Source organism: Alligator sinensis, unplaced genomic scaffold (assembly GCF_000455745.1).
Source record: "Alligator sinensis unplaced genomic scaffold, ASM45574v1 scaffold134_1, whole genome shotgun sequence".
Lineage (NCBI taxonomy): Eukaryota > Metazoa > Chordata > Crocodylia > Alligatoridae > Alligator > Alligator sinensis.
Genome location: NW_005841920.1, coordinates 1,263,915 through 1,283,440, shown reverse-complemented (window position 1 = coordinate 1,283,440; position 19,526 = coordinate 1,263,915). Strand labels below are relative to the sequence as shown.

The window sequence follows — 19,526 nt, the reverse complement described above, 5'->3', positions numbered from 1 at the left end:
TTCCTGCTTGCAGGGCGAGTACTTGACCAGTCAAAAAATACCTGTTTAATCAATCAGTCAAATATTTTCAAATAATGGTCAACATTTTAATTTACTAGAAGAGTGAAGAGAGAGACTTTGATCTTCAGTAGGTGAGATAATTATGCTAACTACAATAAAAAACAAGTTAGTTAATGGGTGTTGTGAAACAATGAAATTAAATTCTAAAAAACTGTAAGGAATTTTTGGGCGTATCTACACATTGTCATGCCACAATATTGCTATGGCGCCATGCTTTAGTACTTCCTAACCACCCAACTGCACCATGCACATGGCACAGTTAGATTTCATTGTTATGTTGCCATAGCGGCATGCTATAACAGGGGAGCACGTCACTACAGTGACATAGCTGCCAATCACATGTAGACCCACGTGATTCCGACATTGCTGTAGTGCATTGCTGTCACCATAGGACGACTTGTATACGTGCCCTTTGTAACTATTGATGTTAGATAAGTGTAAATGTGAATCATATTCAAGACTGAACAGTTCCTTGGTTTTTATTCCAAAACCACAAGATCAGCCCAAACAATTACAAAATTTAAAAAAGAAAAGAAAAAAGAAAAAAACTAAACAGGAAAAAAAAACACACTTGAGAGCTATAAAAGATAAAAGTCAGTTTTTTAAATAATTACGCTTAGTAGACAGCAGAGCAGCTCCTCCAGCATGTTGCTGTGTGCATTTGGAGGTGCCTACAATCACAGCAGACAGCCAGTAGGAAAAACTTTTCTGTACTGTTGGGTTTTATTCTCTCCTCAGCACAATGTAGCTTCTGAAGCTGTCTTGCCAACCCTAAATACATTTCTTATGTAGACCCTTCCAGCTAAAAAAAATATCATGGTCTACATTGTTATATCTGCAGGAAAAAAACTAAGAGGACAGGAAATACCCCAAATTTTAATTCATGGAGCTCTCCAAACTGTATTTTTAAAAGGCTGGGGATCCCCTACAGAGTGAGCCAAGAGTTCAGCCCCATTAATCACAAAAGTATCAGGACATCAGCAGAGATTAGAATCAGTTCCTCCCTGCTTCCTGGACCCTGTCTCATAATGACAGCAAAACTCCGAATGGAGCCAAGGCACCAATTTCTCATCACTCCTCACTGACCTTAAACCAATGCTTGCTCAAGGGAAAAACTGAAGGAGAACAAACATCATAATACTAACTAGAATGGCAACATAACACTTTCCTAACCACCTTTGTGCCACTCCAGAGGAGCTTCTGTAAGAACAGTGTTACAAAGGAATTAACACATATATATACTCTGTAAGAACAGTGTTACAAAGGAATTAACAGTTATATATACCCCCTCTCTCACACACACACACACACACACACACACACACACACACATATATATTGCCTAATCTTAGACCCTTTCATAGAAACAAAAGGGACAATCCAATCATATAACTGAATATTATCAAAAGAGGAAATTGAAATGTCCTAACAAAGTCATAAAACATAACATCCAAAATAACTGCATCATAATTACAGCTCTCAACTACTATTTATAATTGTTTATTTTATTAATTTCTCATCATCAACAGAAAAAGAGTTAATTTCATAGGGTATAATTCATTTTTAGTTTTTTCATGGTCCTCAGGGAACTATGCAGCACCATAAGATGCAGTTTGCACACATTGTGAGGCGTATTTGTTTAAAACTTGTTTTCATTAGAATGAAAATAAAAACCATGAAAAAGTTAAATCAAAAACAAGCCAAAAACAGCATATTGAAAGCCAAATTGGATCCATGAGGGCCTCAGAAAGTTTCCTATAAGTAAGAGTGCCAAATATTTTGCTTACAGAAATGTGTTTGGACAGTCGTTCTTTTCTACTACAAGAAAAAAAGTCTGAGGTTAATTAAGAGCTCTTTCCAACTGGAAATACCATTAACACAGAGTGAAATCACTTTCTCTTATTGCTGAATGTAAATGGATTTTTAACCATGCCACTGAAGTGATTGGACTGCAATAGCTATATATACAGAAGTATAAATCAAACACTTTTTCTAATGCCTTAAAGCAATGGTTCCCAATCTGTGGTATGTGTGTCACCAGTGGTACTCAGACAACCTGTTAGTGGTATGCGTGAACAGATTTATTATAATAACTTTATATGGCAAAAATTTGCTGGTGGTACTTAAGGTTGAACTGAATTTTTTTTTCCAGTTGGTACTTAAGGTTGTATTGTTTTAAATTGGTGGTGCACAATCTGTCAGGATCTGGGAAAAGCTGCCTTAAAGAACAGTTTTGCCTTAGCAAAAGAGGGGACTTGATGACCAGTAGGTGGCTCAGTGTCTCAGTTGTAGGATTCTACCTTGTAGGACATAATAGCCTTGTAGGACATAATAAACTAAGCTGCTGGGAGAGAAACTAAGACTGAAACAGAGAAAAAATAATATTGACATAAGAAGTACCTGTTTGGTTAAGCAGAAGAGCTGACCCTTCCAGGTTAGGCCACCCTTCATTGTCATAACCGAACCTGAAAGGCCAGACCATAGCAGAGAAATCCCTCTTTGGATGCTGAAAAAAACAAAACAAAACAAAACAAAACATAAATAAACAAACAACTATGCAAGCCCCATTATGTCTTTTCATCTGATTTGTAGCATCAGTTGTAAAGGTGACATACCACAAGTCTAAGAAACATTTTATTCAGAACATTGTCCCATCACTGTCATTTGGAGGTATACAGATATTTTAATGGCACAGAAAGAAGAACTGAAGTCATGACATTTAAATGTGGCTCCATATATAAATGTAATAACATGAATAAGAATGAGGGTAGAAAAATCAGTTTTGGGAATGAATATCTGCATCTTTCTCAGAGCATGCAACCACCCCTCTCCCTTCACAATCTATCATAAACCTGGATAAATACTATAAAAAGCTACACACAGATATTTGCTCAAAGTTTAATGAATTCACATTCACCTTTTTTAAATTTTTCTTGCATGTCATGACTCTTCCAATGAAAATATTTAGTACTTGTCAACTCAAAAAGCACATTTTGAGTGAATATTTGTGGATGGCCACAGAAAGCACATTTCTAATCCATAATTTCAATTATCTGTGCCAGAAACATGGTTTTGTGACACTTCTCCAGTCACATAACAGAAACATGTCAAGTAAACAGTGTTTCCAGTCAAACCAGGTCTAATTTCAGGTTGAGAATACTCAACACTTGCAGGAAGCAATCTACATGCTAAAATATGTTAGTATCAAAAGAATTCTCTCAGAGTTGTGGCTATAACTATATCTGCCAACTCCTTGGCCAGGTAGGAATCTGGGATCTTCCAATTTCATCAAATCTTCTTAATGAATCAGTTAAGAAGAGCACATTTAATTCAAGTAGCTTGTCAGAGATGCTCCGTTCAGAGTGACATTTATAAATGTATAAATGAATCTGTGAGTTAAGGGTTTTTTACAAGACTAGTTTTCCTATATGGCAGCACAGTAGGTCTTTGTGCCAGCTTTAGTGCAGTTTTTCACTGTAATATTACACAATTACACATACCAGCAATGCAACATCACATCAACCTCATGACAAGCTGCAGTTAGGGCAGCGTTCAAACAAAAAATTTAAAGCAAATTAATCAAAAATTAATTGCAGGGGTGGTGGGGGAAGGAATTAATTCTAAATAGTCTAATCTAATTTTAAACAAAATACTTACTAGGTAGACAAACCCTACAGTCTAACCAAACCTCTGTTTACCTTATTCAAAGAGAACATAAGCATGGTACCCTCTCAAGGATGGTGATTTATGAAGGTTGGAAATGAAAATGAAACTGATGCTGGTCTAAGGACATAAGCAGGCAAGGTTCTTTGGGTAGATGCAATATTTTTTACGAGACCAACTGAGTAGTTGGAGACAAGTTCTTTTGGGCACAGTCACCCTTCTTCAGGCATAGCAAGTCTCTGCTGGTCTGAGACTCCAAGGAATGAGAGAAGCTAACAGTGTGACTGGATGTTAGTGAAAATGTAAATAGGTACAAAATTAGGAAGACAAAGGGTAAAACAGGGAAGGGAGAGGGGGAAGGAGGGGGAAAAAGCCAAAGGTGAGTCAAGGAGACTCTACAATAATAGTGATTCAAGGTAAAAAAAGAGGCTGTCTGTGAAGAAGGAAACAGCTGGAAATTAGGAAGACAAAGAGCAAAAAAGGAGGAGAGATGAGGGGAGAAAAGTGGGGTGGAGGAAAGAAAAGTGTAAAGGTCAGGTCTGGCAGGTACCTGGTGAATCAGATGTCAGGCAGGTTGTAATGTGTCATAAATCCAATGTGTATATTGAGTCCATGATTTTTTGTATCCAGTAGATTTATGAAGTGAAGTCCCTAGGCTCGTCTATGAAAGGTATTTTGTAAGTTCTGATGAATGCATGGTATGAAACTGATGCAGTTGTATACCATACATAACAACAAGCCAACACTGCCAAACTCAGGAGAAAATCTGAACAGATTCTACTGAAACCAGAGCGTGTGCGCCTCGATACAAAACCATTTGTTTGCTTAATTATTGTTACACATACTTAGGTCATGCTGTACCTAGTCATCACTGCTGTGACTATCTGCAATACTATTAGAGAAGCACTCAAACTTCTTCGTTACTCCTCAGGTTAAATTCTGCTTTGAAGAAGATAATGCTGTGTCACCCTAACTAAAACAAGTGCCCTTATTCATAGACCACCACATATTACACAAGTGCTCTACTAAACCCCTGGGGAAGATCCCTATCCTCCTCACTACACAGTGGTATATAAAACTCACATAAACACTCATCAGGGAAGGAGGAGAGGGGTGAGGAAAGGTTTTCTCTCAAAGAGAAGTCATTTGAACATCTCCCTGATCATTTCCTCCTCAAGCTTTTGGATAGAAAAAATATCCTCCTTTCCCAGGTCCTTCCTCAGCTTCTTTCCCAACCTGAAAATAGGTGTTTTGTGCCACAAATTTTGTTTAACATCTCTCATTCCCACATCCCCTTGCCCAGTGCTGAATTCAGTGCCAGGGGAAAGGCAGGAAGGAAGTGACAGCATCATTCATCCTTGGAGTCCCAGAGTTAAACTGAAAAAGCCAGTGAGTTCATAGAGCTCATTGTGCATGCACTGCACAACCAAGGTGGGGTGTGCCCCCTCCTCCCGATTCTCTCCTGGATCTGCCAAGGTTGAAAATATATTATTTTGTTAAAAAGGAAACATATTACTCACCCCGTGACCTAATTTCTTCTCATAAGCTTTATATCGTAGTCCTAATCCTAGCAAACCCATACCAACAAGTAGCCACAAGACTTGAAACAAAAAACAAACATGGGAGATTAGTTTTAAAGGGGAGGGGAAGTTAATGTCATGGTCTCGAGTCAAATATGTAGGAATATATTCCCATCCTAGAGATTAATATGCATGGAAAAGAACTACTGTTAGTATACATTTAAATATCTATATATACCAATGACAATACAACCCCCAAGAAGAATATTTATAAAGTACATGAATATCTGTACTCCTACAGATATTTTTAGAAGGAGAATGAATTTTACCTTGCATGTGTACTCTTCAAAATGAAACAAAGAATAGTCTTTGCACAGACTCCCCTTTGGAATGTTTACAGTAATATGTTAATTATTACAGAAAGCCTATCAGGGAAGAAAACTCTTTATAGTTTTCCTCTCTGTACCAGACACTCATTTGGTACATGCAAGTGTGAATGTGTTGATGATGTATTGGCAAGAAAAATATAGCTTGCTTTAAAAACTTCCACATCTCAAAAAGATGCAATCCCTGCCAACCCTCCCTAGCAGCACTTTACTAAATGTATTAACTCCCAGATGTATTAATTGTCAGATTCCTAGAGAAGTACTATGGCCTCACAGAATGTGAATTTGTGATTTTCTAATGCTTCAGGAGTCTGCCAAATTATAGTACTGGATAGCTTCTCAGGGGTTGGCATTTCATAACCTCTTTGTGGTTCCCTCAGATTAAATCTACAAAAAAAAAAATTATTTGTAACTCCAGTTAATTCATTCTTCAAATTCTTTAAATAAAGTGTAATATAATAAATTTTACCTAAATATCAAACCCTTTTACAAACTGACAGATTACCTGGGCACATTTTATCAGGAACAAAAGAAGAAAAAAGGACATATTATTTACATAAAAATACTAAGAAACTATGGGCTTTAATAGAATATGAAGCTGCAAAAGCTGGAAATGTTGATGAAGTTAACACGACAGTCATTTAGGTTCTAAACATGTAATAACTGAAGCCTTAAAAAAAAGAGAGAAAAAGAAAAGAAAAGGTGAGCAGGTAGAAGCTCACATCCTATGAAGTGCTCTAAAAATGACCCTGAATCATAGGAAAGAAAGGCTGGAAGGGATCTCACAAGGTCATCATCTAGTTCAGCCCCCTGCTCAAGGCAGGATTGTCCCTGACTAACCATCCAAGTGTCTGTCTAATTTGTTCTTGAAAATTTCCAGGAATGGAGATTCCATAACCTCTCTAGATAGCCTGTTCCAGTGTTTGACCACCCTCATAGTCACAAAGTTCTTTCTAATCTCCAGTCTGTTTCCTCTGCTGCAGCTTGCGACCATTGCTTCTAGTTCTGCTCCCTATGGCCACAGAGAATAGCCTCTTTCCAATCACCCTCCATATATTTTAAGACTTGACAAATCCCTCCTCAGTCTTCTCTTCTCCACACTAAATAACGCTAGTTCTTTCAGCCTTTCCTCAAAGTCCAGACCCCTAATAATTTTTGTTGCTTGACACTAGAACCTTTCCAAACTGTCCACAACCTTCTTAAAGTGTGGGGTGAAAACTGCACACAGTTCTCCAGGTGAGGCCACACCAGTGTTGAATAGAGTGGAAGAATCATTTCCCTTGATTTGCAAGTGATCCTCTTGTTGATCCAATTTTTTTTCCCCACAGAAACTTCTTTGAAACACTTCATTTTGAAGCACTTTTAGTTACATGTGTATGCTCCATGAATAGACTTGGCAGAATGTGTTTTTTCTTTTTTAGTAATTTTGACAGATAATACCAATGTTTATTTTTAAGCATTTTTTTAATTTTATCAATTTAAATTATCACAGGATTGACTTAAATTAGGGATATGGGGCAGACAATTTATTAATGACACACAACTACTAACAAACATTTATTAATGACAAATCTACACCAGCTGAGTGGCAGAGCTGCCATCAGTCCTGGCTCCACTGGCTAGTAGCTTCCTCATGTGCTTTGTTACTTCCTCATTCTTTGTTCCCAGGCCCCCAAGGTTTCTGGGAGTTGCAGTCCAAACTACAGTCAGCACAGTTCTGTAGAAATATTTTTTCATCCATCTGCGAGTGGGAGGTGAAATTGACGTTTATCAATGTTTACTGCCAAAAATCAAATCCTGCCAAGCCTATCCATGGAGCACTCAGTCTTCCAGCATCTCACAGAGCTGCTCCCTTCTGCTCGGGGAAGGAGAGAAGAGCAGACAGACAGTGAGCACTCTTCTCCATAACTGAAACCCAAGAGCTATTCAAGGAATCTCTTTCTCAGATATTATGTCACTGTATATCTAAAGTAATACCAAAGTGATTTATTCACAGTTATTCAACAACTGTATTTAATTACTTGCACTTTTATAAAAAGAAAGCGAAGAAAACAATGTAATAACTTAGTACCATATTCTCTCCTTGTTTTTTGCCCCACTAATAAAACTGTTTAAGCCTTGTGGTATGATATCAGTGCCATATGGAATATAATACTCTGTATTCTTCTATGCTACTTAGGAAGCTTGGGTATTGTCTATGCTACAGATTGCAGCTAGCTCAAGTATCTTTGCATTGTGCTACAAATGAACTAGCTCAGACACCAGAAGCAGTCTAGCCATGGCAGTACCACTTGGTTTCTTGGCATGTAAATTAGTCTGTATTGAGATTCATGCTATCACAGCAACACTGCTTCTGATACTTGAACTAGCTTCTTTAAAACTAGCTCATGTATCTCTAAACTGTACTGAAGTCTGCAGAGTAGACAATACCTTATGTGCCAGTAATTTGTTGTACTGACAGAGAAAAGTTATTTTGCTTGGTTGTTTTTCAAAGTTAGAAACCTCAATGAAAACCAGCAGCGGATGATGGGATACTTTTTTGTTGCTCTATTATTAATACTATCACAATAGCACATTCACTAATATTACATTCAGAGAACAAACTTTATAGCTACATGAGATTTCAACAACAATATTTAAAGAATCAACAGTTCTTTATAATTGCAATAAGCAATTAATTTAAAAAATAACCACTATTCTGTCACTACTGGGGGTGTGAGGACTCTTACATATTTCACTGTATTTTGCTTGTGCGTGGTCTACTGTCCCAGCAATTGTCTGTCCCACTTCTACTCTGACAAACTTAAAATGAGATTTTCTTTACTTTATTCCAATTTTAATTAGCTTTAATTAGTTTATATAAATGTTTCTAACAAAATGGTGGCATCTTTATGGTACAAAAGTCTGGAAATAAAAAAAAAATTAACAGAATGGTACAGAATGGTAGCAAATTATTGGACCTGAATAATTTTTCATAATTATTTTACCCAATTTAAAAAACTTTTAGTAACATTTTCAAGTTTTGATGCTGACTGTTAACAAATTAGAGAGACCTTTTCCTAAGATAGCCTTTTTCTTTTAAATACTATTTTAGTTTACTAATCATTGTGTACAAGGACACAGAATGATTCATAAAAGTGTGTCACGTGTAAATAATCACTATACTCCTTCATCAAATTATTATTCCACACCTATAGTATCCCAAAATCCTTTCAGAGTAAGGCATTGATTCTGCCAACACTTATGCATATAGTTGTCTATAAGAATGTGGGCAGTCCTACTCACTTCAGTAAAACTATTCAAGTGCTTTGGATAAGCCTTTGCAGGCTGCAAACTTTAATATGCATATCAGATTCTATGGCCTAATTAAAGCTGCTTTTTAATAGTTACAAAAATTCATGAATGGATTTGACTTAATTTATATCTGCTTTTGCTTTGATTTGAATTGTTGAGCTCTGTTTACAACATTCCTAGTACAAAGACAATTTCCCCTGCAAACAGATAAGAAAAATACTACAGAAATGGTGGACCAGATCCTCAACTGGTGTAAATTATCATAGCATTTCTCTGGAACTAGGCCAGTTTATACCAATTGAATAGCTGGCTCTGTAACCAAGGCACCAGGAAAACCTCTATAAAAATAGCTGACTAAAACCTTCACCGTTTCATTTTCTTTTTATTGAAACCAGATCCACAGTTCAAAATTAAAATTAGAGCCACCTAGCTAAGAAAGGAAGCAGAATTATACTTACATAGCTTAATACATGTTTCACTCTGTTTGATAAGTGGCTTATGACTGCTTTTGACTTGAAATACATAGTTGAGGTCTTTTTTGGAGCCAGTAAGTATACCTGATCCAATACACAACACGATAAAGCCTGTAACAAACAAAAGTTAGCTTTTCATACATCTATAACACATTATATACAAAGATCATTATAGCTAAGAGCTTACATCTGTAAAGTTTCTGGACACTTAAAACTAAAAAGCTGTCTCAGCAATCATAACTTTTCCCCATTACAAGTATTAATAAAATGTAATATTAAATACATAAATCCAATAAATGCATGCAGGGTTTACTGGCAATGAGAACCCTACTTAATGTCATCATGATACTCACTTAAGTATGTAAATCAAATATCAGATTACGGCTGAGATATTGCATGCTTGTGTTGTGTATTGTAGACAATAAAAAAAAAAATCAGTTACTAAGTATGCATTTTAGTTTATATAAAATTTAAAATATGCCACTAATCATAAATATTTCAAAATAAGAGTATTAAACAGTTATTTATAAACTAAGAGAAGACTTAAAGTTCAATACACTCCTATTTTACATTATTATGAGGAATGGATAGGCATGATCTGGCATCGGCCAGGGGCTAGGACTATCTAACTCCCTCAGGTCCCTTCCAGACCTACTTTTCTTTATGATTCTAAGGGTCCAAAAGAAATTCTCAAAATTTTATTTTAATAAATTGCTGTTCAGAAAGATCTAATATACTGAGAACAAAGGGATGCACCAATTTATGTGCTCTGGAGAAAGGACAATGGGGCAGTTAAGTTAAGCAGTTAATATCATGTTAAGCATTCATTGTTCTACTCTGGTACCACAAAGCAGGTTTAAGACTAGTTAAGGTAAGTAACTGAAGATCCCTTTATTTACCTAACTCCTCCAGTAGTCTAGAGCCAGGCCAGGTATGCATGTGTGCATGCATGTGCGTGCGCGCACACAGACACACACACAGACACACACACACAGACACCCCCCCCCCCATTAGTGCCTACGGCCCTGTCTGACCCTGAAGCACTTGGGGACTGCCGCAGTTAGTGCAATAGAAAACCATTCCTTCTTTGGAGCGGAATTAGTGTTCAACAGCCCAAGGGAATCAGCGTATAGCCAGCTCTGCAGTCTTTGATCCTAGGTTGTACTGGGTGTAAAACAGACAGTCCTGAAGATCAGTCTCATTTTTTATATGAGCTCAGAGTGCTTTACCTTTATTGTTGCTATTGATTTATCTGGTTTATTATCACTCTACTGGTCTAAGTTTGATTTTGTCTTATCCAAGATGATTCAAAGATCTTTTGTAATACCATAGATCACTTTTTAAAATATTTTAATAAAATTGTTATATAAGTAAAAATGGCCACAGCCCTGTAATAAGATCTATAAACACAGAACCCTACACCATTACCAACTTCAGTAAATCCCTGAAGGATTTCTGGTCCCAAGTCAAAATCAGAGTCTGAGATTTTATTCAAACTCACACTGGATGGTTCTAGTCATCTGCTGAGATCTACAAGTCCCACATCAGTCTAATCCCTTTAAAATTTACTGGGTCCAATCTGGAAAACTGAAAACAAGTTATTCCTAAAAATTCGATTTACATTATCTTAAAATAATAGCTTGGTAAATACCTTCTAGATTCTGTCTGCCCATTATTTTTTATAAATCCTCTGCTCTTTCATTAAGACAATAACCACCATTCACATAGGAAATACAAGGCTAACTTTTCAGCTGTGTCCTTGAAACCTGTATAAATTGTCTGTAACAGCCTAGGTTAGGGGCTAGTTTAATGTGGCAGTATATTATATTCTTCCACTCCAGAGCAAATACAGAGGACTGTGCTGTTTAAGACTAAAGACAATAAAAATTTAGGATATTTAAATAGCCAAGAAGAAGCTTAAGTTTGTTGACAGATATCATATTCTTTAACAGATATTTTCTTCTCAGTGTGTGTAATTTAGTTAAATGCTACCAGTAATATGCTGTATTCCTTATGCACCAAAGAATCCCATTAGCTACACTGAAAATTTGGATGCATGAAGAATTCAGCAGAGGGCTCTCTTGGAATGTAAGAACATGCATATGCTTCATTTCTATTAAACATCAGGCTGTTGTTACTGAAACCCAAAAAATCATTTCTGCAACTTTCTCACAGTCCAAAGTACATCACATCAGCTGCAACAAATGCCTGTATACCACACAGGTGATCACACACTTACTATACACAGTAATGCAGCTCTCCAAATGGGAACAGTTCTCAAGGCCATTAAAGTCAATGGAAAGACTCATTAACTTTGATAGGCCTGGGATAACTATGAAGCAGCACTGTTACTGGTACAATGAGGTTTGTTGTTTTTTTATATATCTATGATCTTACTTTCATCATCATTTCCCTCATGGTGGTTCCCTACATAAACTGCAGCGAGAGAAAGGCAGGATATTGGACAGGAGGAGAGGGCAGAAAGCAACACTCACACCTGAAAGAAACCAAAAGAAACAAGTTTGCCAAAAGCCAAGCTGTAAGGGAGGAAATGCAGTAATAAATACAGTCTTGTGATGTAAGATGAAAGTTTCTGTAAGCAATGGAGTAGTGTTAAACGCCCAGAAACTGTACTATCCCTATTTCTTCATCTTAGAAGACTTAGGGGCACCTCCTCAGGTAGTATAAAAATGAGTTCGTTCCAGTGACTGCACTGGGTCTGGCTAACAGTTAAAACGTCAAATGAAGACACTGTCAATTGAGGTCATAGATACATTATTCTCAAGTCCCCATGCCAGTTGAAATACTTACAAGGATTTACTTCCAAAGGAGTGTTATATGGTATAGGGTTTGTTCCACAAAAGCAGTGTTTCTGGAAGTGTTTGACACTTCACTGCCAAGCCAGTTCTTCACACGATTTTTTAAATAAAATTGATGAATTAAGAAAACTATTCCCATAGACCTCCAGAACATCCCCAGAGCAAAGAAAGCTAGATACAGTAAAACCTCATTCATTCGAAATGCAGGGGAACAAAAACTACTGACTTTGAAATAAATGGGTTCTAAGTAAATGTACCATTACTGGTTTGAATATATGCAAATTAGTACGGGTGTCTTGAGGCGGTCCAAGACAGGGGGTGACAGAGCCCCTTGTTTGGGCCTTCTGTATTTCTTGTGCCTCAAACCTTGTCATCTTGAGTTTTAACATTTTTGGCACCAAGGGGAGGGTGTCAGGGCTGGCTCTGCCCCCCCTGATGCCAGCCTGGTATTGCAGGGCCTCCAAGCCTGTTGCCAGTTCCCTGCAAAGGGAACACCAGCCTGTTGTTTTTTTTAAGGGCCACAAAAAAAACCCAACAAACAGTTCCTACCAGCATGTTTGCCCAGTATGGGCCTTGGCTTTGTGCCAAGTATTCTATGGTTTTCCTGGTCCAAGGAACCAGACAATGGATTCAAATTTCAAAGTAACCATGTTTTGAATTATCCATATTGTAAAGCATACAAAAAGCTATTCTTTTGGCTGGGGAATGACAATACTGATACTCTAAACTATTCAATACCTAATTAACAAGGCATTACTGTAGAAAACTGAATTAAAAAAACTTTTTCATAATCCAAGGTAAGCAGAAACCTGACTACTAGTCTTACAGAATTTGAAAAAAACATATGCAAACTAAAAAATTAAAATGATGTAGAGTGGTAGCAAAAGTATATCTGAAGTCTAAAACTGTCTGGGCAATCATGAGTCAAGTAAAACATATTAAGAATATATTCAGTTAAAATGTAAAAAATCAACCATCTTAAAAATATATTATGAGAGCATTTTTAGCCCTCCAGTTTAACGTTTTTAAACATGACTATCTTCGTCAAGATGCTAAATGAGGTTTTAAAATACTAATTAGCATGTATTAAAATGCCATTTGTTTTCCCACCATAGATAAACATAAAAGATGGAAACAAGCTGTTACCTTTTGTTGCCTTTGTCCTGCCATAAACATTTTTTCATGGTGGCACAAAGCAAAAGCAAATAGATGTCCATATCTTCTGTCGTGCCACAAATGCGAAGTGAGAGGCAGTAGTGATTTCTGCCACTTGATTGCAATGGACGTCTATTTGCTTTATAACATTGTGAGGAAAGCCTGGAGTTGCTCACAGTCTCCAGCTGCCCCAGGCAGGGACTCCCAAGGCTTGAGAGGCTCAGTCCTGTATGCCCCAGGAATTGCCTCCAGCAATCTCACATCTCTAGAAGCAGAGAAAGTCGTGGTTCCCCACTTCCAGACATGTGTCCCCAGCAATATCAAGGGCCTTTAAGTGTGGAAATTTGACTTTCCCCGCTTCCAGAGATGTGCCCTAGAGATTGCTGGGAACATGTCTCTGGAGGCAGGGAACAGCCATGGATAGATCTGGTGGGGGCAGTGCAGTGGTGCATTCACACCCCACTTTTGATTCCTGGTCCATCCAAAGTTTAAAACTGACTGCCTGACAGTGGCAACAGCATTTCTATTCAGGCAACAGTGAGGGAGTCACTTGACTTCATGGCTCATTATAATCTACCTGATTCCATCTAAACTCATCATTCTGCAGGGTTAATGACCCTCTCTCCCTTTTTAATGGTCTTAATGTTCCACCAATCAAATTATTCTTTCTTCTGCAAGTCTGCTGTTTGTTAGCTGCTCCTCTTAATATAGCTCCTACTTCACAGCCCTGCAAACTGTTTTTAAGTTAAGATAAAAACTTAATTCAGGTATGGAAACAGTAACTTAGGTGAATATCAACCAGGTGTGGAAATTGTATCCAGTGCTTCACTGGAAGTTGTGTCAAAATGCTAAGAAGTCTAGATTTTGTTTTATGAAACCGAAAGAGATGTACATATAATTCTAATTACAACAGGACTAAAGAAATAGCATCTATTGATTATTTTTACCTAGCTTGTTCTGTTTTTATATATAATAGGCATTATAGCAAATTAATGCATGTTTCAATAAAGTTATACTTGTTTTTGCTTCAATCTTGAACTGAATAATATAGCCCTAGGCTCCTACCATTTTAGTAAACTTCTAGGTTCTTTTTAACTGGAGAGAAAAAAAATGTGTGTTTTATACTATGTGATGATGATGCACCACATCATCTGCCCCTCACCTCCCCACACCTTTTCAAATCCTAGATCTGCCTGTGGGAATACCTCACCCATTTTTTCACGTGATCCGATCAATGGGTGACTCAATTCATTCAGTGAAGCAGATCAGCTGTGCCAGGTCACATCCAGGCTCAGGCAATCCCATCCCGCCCCTCCCCCCACCTTCCCCACACACACTTTACCTACTAGTAACATAGCCAAAAGATCCACATTTAGGGCTTTCAGAATTTTCCTCCTAGACCAATCCCTAATTATTTTTGCCCTTCTCTGCTTTTTCTGACACCAAGATACCCAGAACTGAAAACAGCTGGCTAATGAGGTTAAACATTAACATAGACTTTTGCAAAAGTCTTCCTGAAAAAGACTATCAACTCCCTGCTTTGAGATGACATTCATATATATGCAAAACTAGCCAGCCTTGACCTTTATTGCTTCCATGTCACACTGTAAAATCTACTTGAATTTACAAGCAACCCTCCCCTGTCTAGTGTCTACCCTACAAAGCAGAAGAATGTTTGCACAGATAAACTCAAGTTAGCTTTAAACTAGTTCGCTAAGGTAATGCTTATGGTGTACCAAAGCAGCATGGCAGTCAGCCTGGACTGACTACTTGACTACCTAGGTTCCCATACTGGTTCTCTAGCCTCCACTAAACTGGGTGCTGCTAGCAGCTATACCTTTATTAGCTCTAAACTAACTAGCTCAGGAACTATCTTGGATATGTCAACACAAGTAGCAATCATACTTCTGGGTTGTAATGTTGGCACATCCTTAGATCAATATGAAATCATTGATTCCCATATCTCTTCCTCTCTTTGAACACGGAGCATTCAGATTCTTTCCATTCTTACTTTTTCTGTAAGCTGAATATCATTTTATTTTCTGCCCACATATTCAAATACTTTTAGCAATAGAGAGGGAAATAGGTTTGTTATTCTTTATTATCTTGCTTATCTCCCTCTCCTGCCGTCATGGTAACGCACCTACCACACTGAAGTCAATGGGAAGTTTCCTTTCCTTTTTTTGTGTCCTTGTGACAAGATATCTAACAAAATTTGCAGATTAGTTGGAATCTGACAGGTTGTACCATGAGCACTTCTGCTATGACCTCAAACTTGTAACCTTTGAGCTTGTCAACTGTGTCCCTTAGTGCCTGCACCACCCCAGCCCCAGTATGAAGTAAGCATGAGGGAAAAGCCCTCATAGAAAAAAAAAAGCATAATTGTATAGTTACTCCTGGTTATGAACATACCTAGAAGAAGGTGGGAACTCTCTCTTATGTAAGTTCCTCCTGGCACAAATTTATAAGCTGTGCACCACACACAGAAGAAAATTTCTAGAACACAGACAAACATAGCCGTACTCATGGCTTTCCCAGGATGCAGAGAGCTGATGAAATGTCCACTCAGTCGGGGCCATACACACATTGTAAACACGGCAAGGATGTTGCCGGCTATAGCAGCGCTCCAGGTCTGTAAGTAAAGGAGACCAGCAGAAGAGGCCATGCCTATGAAGAGACACAAAAGAGTGTCAGCAAGTCAATCAATTGTACTTTTCCTTTTTACTCCTCACAATCTGAAAGATTTGGCTTTCTAAAAGACAGGAAAAAATGGGTAGCAATCAGAAACTTAGTGTACTTAATGAAAAAGGTAGGCAGTATATAAAAAGGTACTTAATGAAAGGGTACTTAGTATACTTAATGAAAAAGGTCGGCTACCCTTCAGAAAACAGTTACAATCAATGAAAATTTCTGTGGCTCCTTCCATTTCATTCTCTCATCCAGATTAGGGCTGGGCCCTGGGCAGGTATTGCATTTGTACTACTAAATTATAAAAAATTAGGGTTGGAAGGGACCTCAGGAAGTCGTCTAGTCTAATCCCCTGCTCAAAACAGAACCATTCCCAACTAGATCATCCCAGCCAAGGTTTTATCTAGCCGGGTCTTAAAATCTGCAAAGATGGAGAGTTCACAACCTCTCTGGTTAACCTGTTCCAGTGTTTTACTACCCTCCTAGTGAGAAAATTCTTCCTACTATCTAATCTAAACTTCTCTTACTGCAACTTGAAACCATTGCCTCTTGTTCTGTCAACTGCCACCACTGAGAAGTCTAGCTCCATCCTCTTTTGAACCCTGCTTCAGGTAGTTGAAGGCTGTTATTAAATCCCTCTCAATCTTCTCTTCTCCAAACTAAAAAAGCTCAGTTCCCTCAGCCTCTCTTCATAAATCAAGTGCCCCAGTCCCCTCACCATTTTCACTGCTCTCCACTGGAATCCCTCCAATTTGTCCACATCTTTTCTGTACTGGGGGGGCCCAAACTGAGCAGAGTACTCCAGATGTGGCCTCATCAGTGCTGAATAAAAAGGAATAATCACTTCCCCTGATCTGCTGACAACACTCCTACCAATGCAGCCCAGTATGCCATTAGCCTTCTTTGCAACAAGGGCACACTGTTGGCTCATATTCAGCTTGTTGACCACTGTAATCCCCAGATCATTTTCTGCACAACTGCTGCCCAACCAGCCAGCTCCCAGCCTATACCAGTGCATGGAATTCTTCTGTCCTAAGTGCAGGACTTTGCATTTGTCCTTGTTGAACCTAATGAGATTTCTTTTGGTCCAATCCTCCAATTTGTCTAGGCCACTCTGAATCCTAGCCCTACCCTCTAGTGTATCCATTTCTTCCCCCCAGCTTGGTGTCATCTGTAAACTTGCTGAGGGTGCACTCTATGCCATCTTCCAAGTCACTGATGAAGCTGTTGAACAAAACCTGCCCCACGCACTCCACTTGATACCAGCTGCCAACTAGACATCAAGCCATTGATTACTATTCTTTGAATCCGATGCTCCAGCCAGTTTTCTATCCACTTTACAGTCCATTCATTCAGCCCGTACTTCTTTAGCTTGCCTGCGAGAATGTTGTGGGAGACCATATCAAAAGCCTTGCTAAAAAAATCAAGGTATACCATATCCACTGGTCTCCCTGAGTCCACAGAGCCAGTCACCTCATCATAGAAGGCAAGCAGGTGATTGCCCTTGGTGAATCCATGCTGACTGTTCCTAATCACCTTCTTTTCCTCCAAGTGCTTAGAAATGAATCCCGTGAGGGTCTACTCTGTGATTTTTCCAGCGACTGAGGTGAGCAACTGAGGTCTGTAGTTCCCTGGATCCTCCTTTTTCCCCTTTCTTAAATATGGGCACTATGTTTGCCCTTTCCTCAACCATCCGGAACCTCTCTTAATTGCCATGAGTTTTCAAAGATGATGGCCAGTGGCTCTGCAATCACATCAGCAAACTCCCTCAGCACCCTTGGGTGCATCCCATGGACTTGTATATGTCCAGCTTTTCTTAACAGTCCCTAACCTGTTTTTTTGCCACTGTTGGCTGCTCACCTCCTCCTCAGACTACTGCACCTGGCAGCAGAGCCTAAATGTAGCACTACAGGGGTCTATAGGATCCCCTATAGGACTCCATGCTTCTTACCCTACCCAGAAGCCCTGGTAAGACTTTGCTACTGCTGTTGCTATTTCAACAGTCAAGAATCAGGGTTCTTAAGGCACCAGCAACAATTCCTGCCACTGCTTCAACAGGCCCAGAAAGGGCCAAGTGAAGTCTAAGGCTGTGATAGACCCACGTTACCCAGTTCCACCAATCTGCTGATAAGATACAAGCAGCAGTGACTCTGTCACAGCCCCCATGGCCAGCAGAGTCCTCGTGGTCACCAAGAAGAGCAGTTCTCCACACCCCTGGAGGGCAGAGTGCTTGTCTTTGGTAACTTTTGCTTTTCAACAGTAATCAATTGACCATTGACAGCCTGCCCACTTCCCCAACATGGAAGAGGCAGACTGTCAGTGGTCATACTCTGGTGGCAGAGGCCCACAGAACAGCCCACTATTGCCCCCTGGCTGGAGAGATTGCCTTTGAGGTGATTTTGTAGCTCTCCAGCCAAATACATCCCCACAGTGCTATATTTTTGTAGTGCTATAAAAGTCCCGAGACACTTTGTAGGACTATAAATGAACCTTTACTATCCTAAGAGGCTGTTGTACTAAGAGCTGAATCTGAATAGCCTAATGACAATGTATGAATAGCGCAGTCTGTAATGGGTTAACAGCCACCTGACTGTCACATAACTGCTCAGCCAAAAGATCAAGTGAAGGATCAGCTTGGTTATGTATGGGTCTCGTCTCCTCCCTGTTAACTTTATACAGACCACAGCATAGTCACTTTGTCACAATCCCCTGGACCATAATAGGATTTGGCCTCAAACAGAATAGCAATACAGACTATGCTCACAAAATTAAATTTAATCTTAAAAAATATGGAACTACTGAAATACAAGAAAGTAGTTATACATTTCAACTGTGATCATCTGAATTACGTACATATCAACGTGATTCATAATAAGGTCAGAGCTATTCAGTGTTTGATTAGAACAAGTAACATAGATAACACCAGAATAAAACCCTTTTCTAAACAATGCAGACAGACTGTGCTGTTCTTACTGTGCTCCTGTCATCAGTATGATACTTTCAGTATCCACCACTGTAGCAGAAATTATTAGGAAAACTTCTAATTGTAGCACTGCTACATATCATGATTTTACTTTGACTCAGGATACTTGACATCTTAACTGATACAAGTTTATAGGAAAATCTTGACTTTCATTATAAAATAAAATAAAGAAAATGTCTAAGCTTCATAGTGGTAGAGAACAGTTTGAGCAAGTGATGGAAAGTGCCCTTGCAGGCTCAAAAAATTAAAGCCAAAATAAAACAGAATCCAAAATATATCATTATTTTTAAAACTACTTATTTGAGGTCCTGATCTTTATTTTTGAATATTCAAGACCAGTAAATTGCTTTGTCCTCTTGACAGAAACAACCAAAGGTAGATTTTGAAAGACCAGTAAAGCACAGTTCATTTTTCTATTTTAAATTCATTCAGGTTTCCATAAAAACTAAAATAACTGCTTGTCTGCCTGTCCTGAGAGGGCGGGG

General features: G+C 38.6%; 1 protein-coding gene across 3 annotated transcripts in view; it reads right to left on the bottom strand.

Annotated features, from left to right (window-relative positions):
- CWH43 (cell wall biogenesis 43 C-terminal homolog) overlaps positions 1-19,526 on the bottom strand; it is a 59,288-nt gene that overhangs the window by 12,623 nt on the left and 27,139 nt on the right. For 2 of the 3 annotated variants that reach the window (XM_014517658.2, XM_025198330.1), the window contains exons 7-10: positions 15,783-16,037; positions 9,382-9,507; positions 5,244-5,323; positions 2,461-2,566 (exon numbers count right to left, since the gene is read on the bottom strand). In XM_014517658.2, coding sequence (XP_014373144.1) covers positions 2,461-2,566; positions 5,244-5,323; positions 9,382-9,507; positions 15,783-16,037 — 567 coding nt within the window. The remainder of the gene's footprint in view (positions 1-2,460; positions 2,567-5,243; positions 5,324-9,381; positions 9,508-15,782; positions 16,038-19,526) is intronic. The other variant, XM_025198329.1, reaches the window with a different exon arrangement.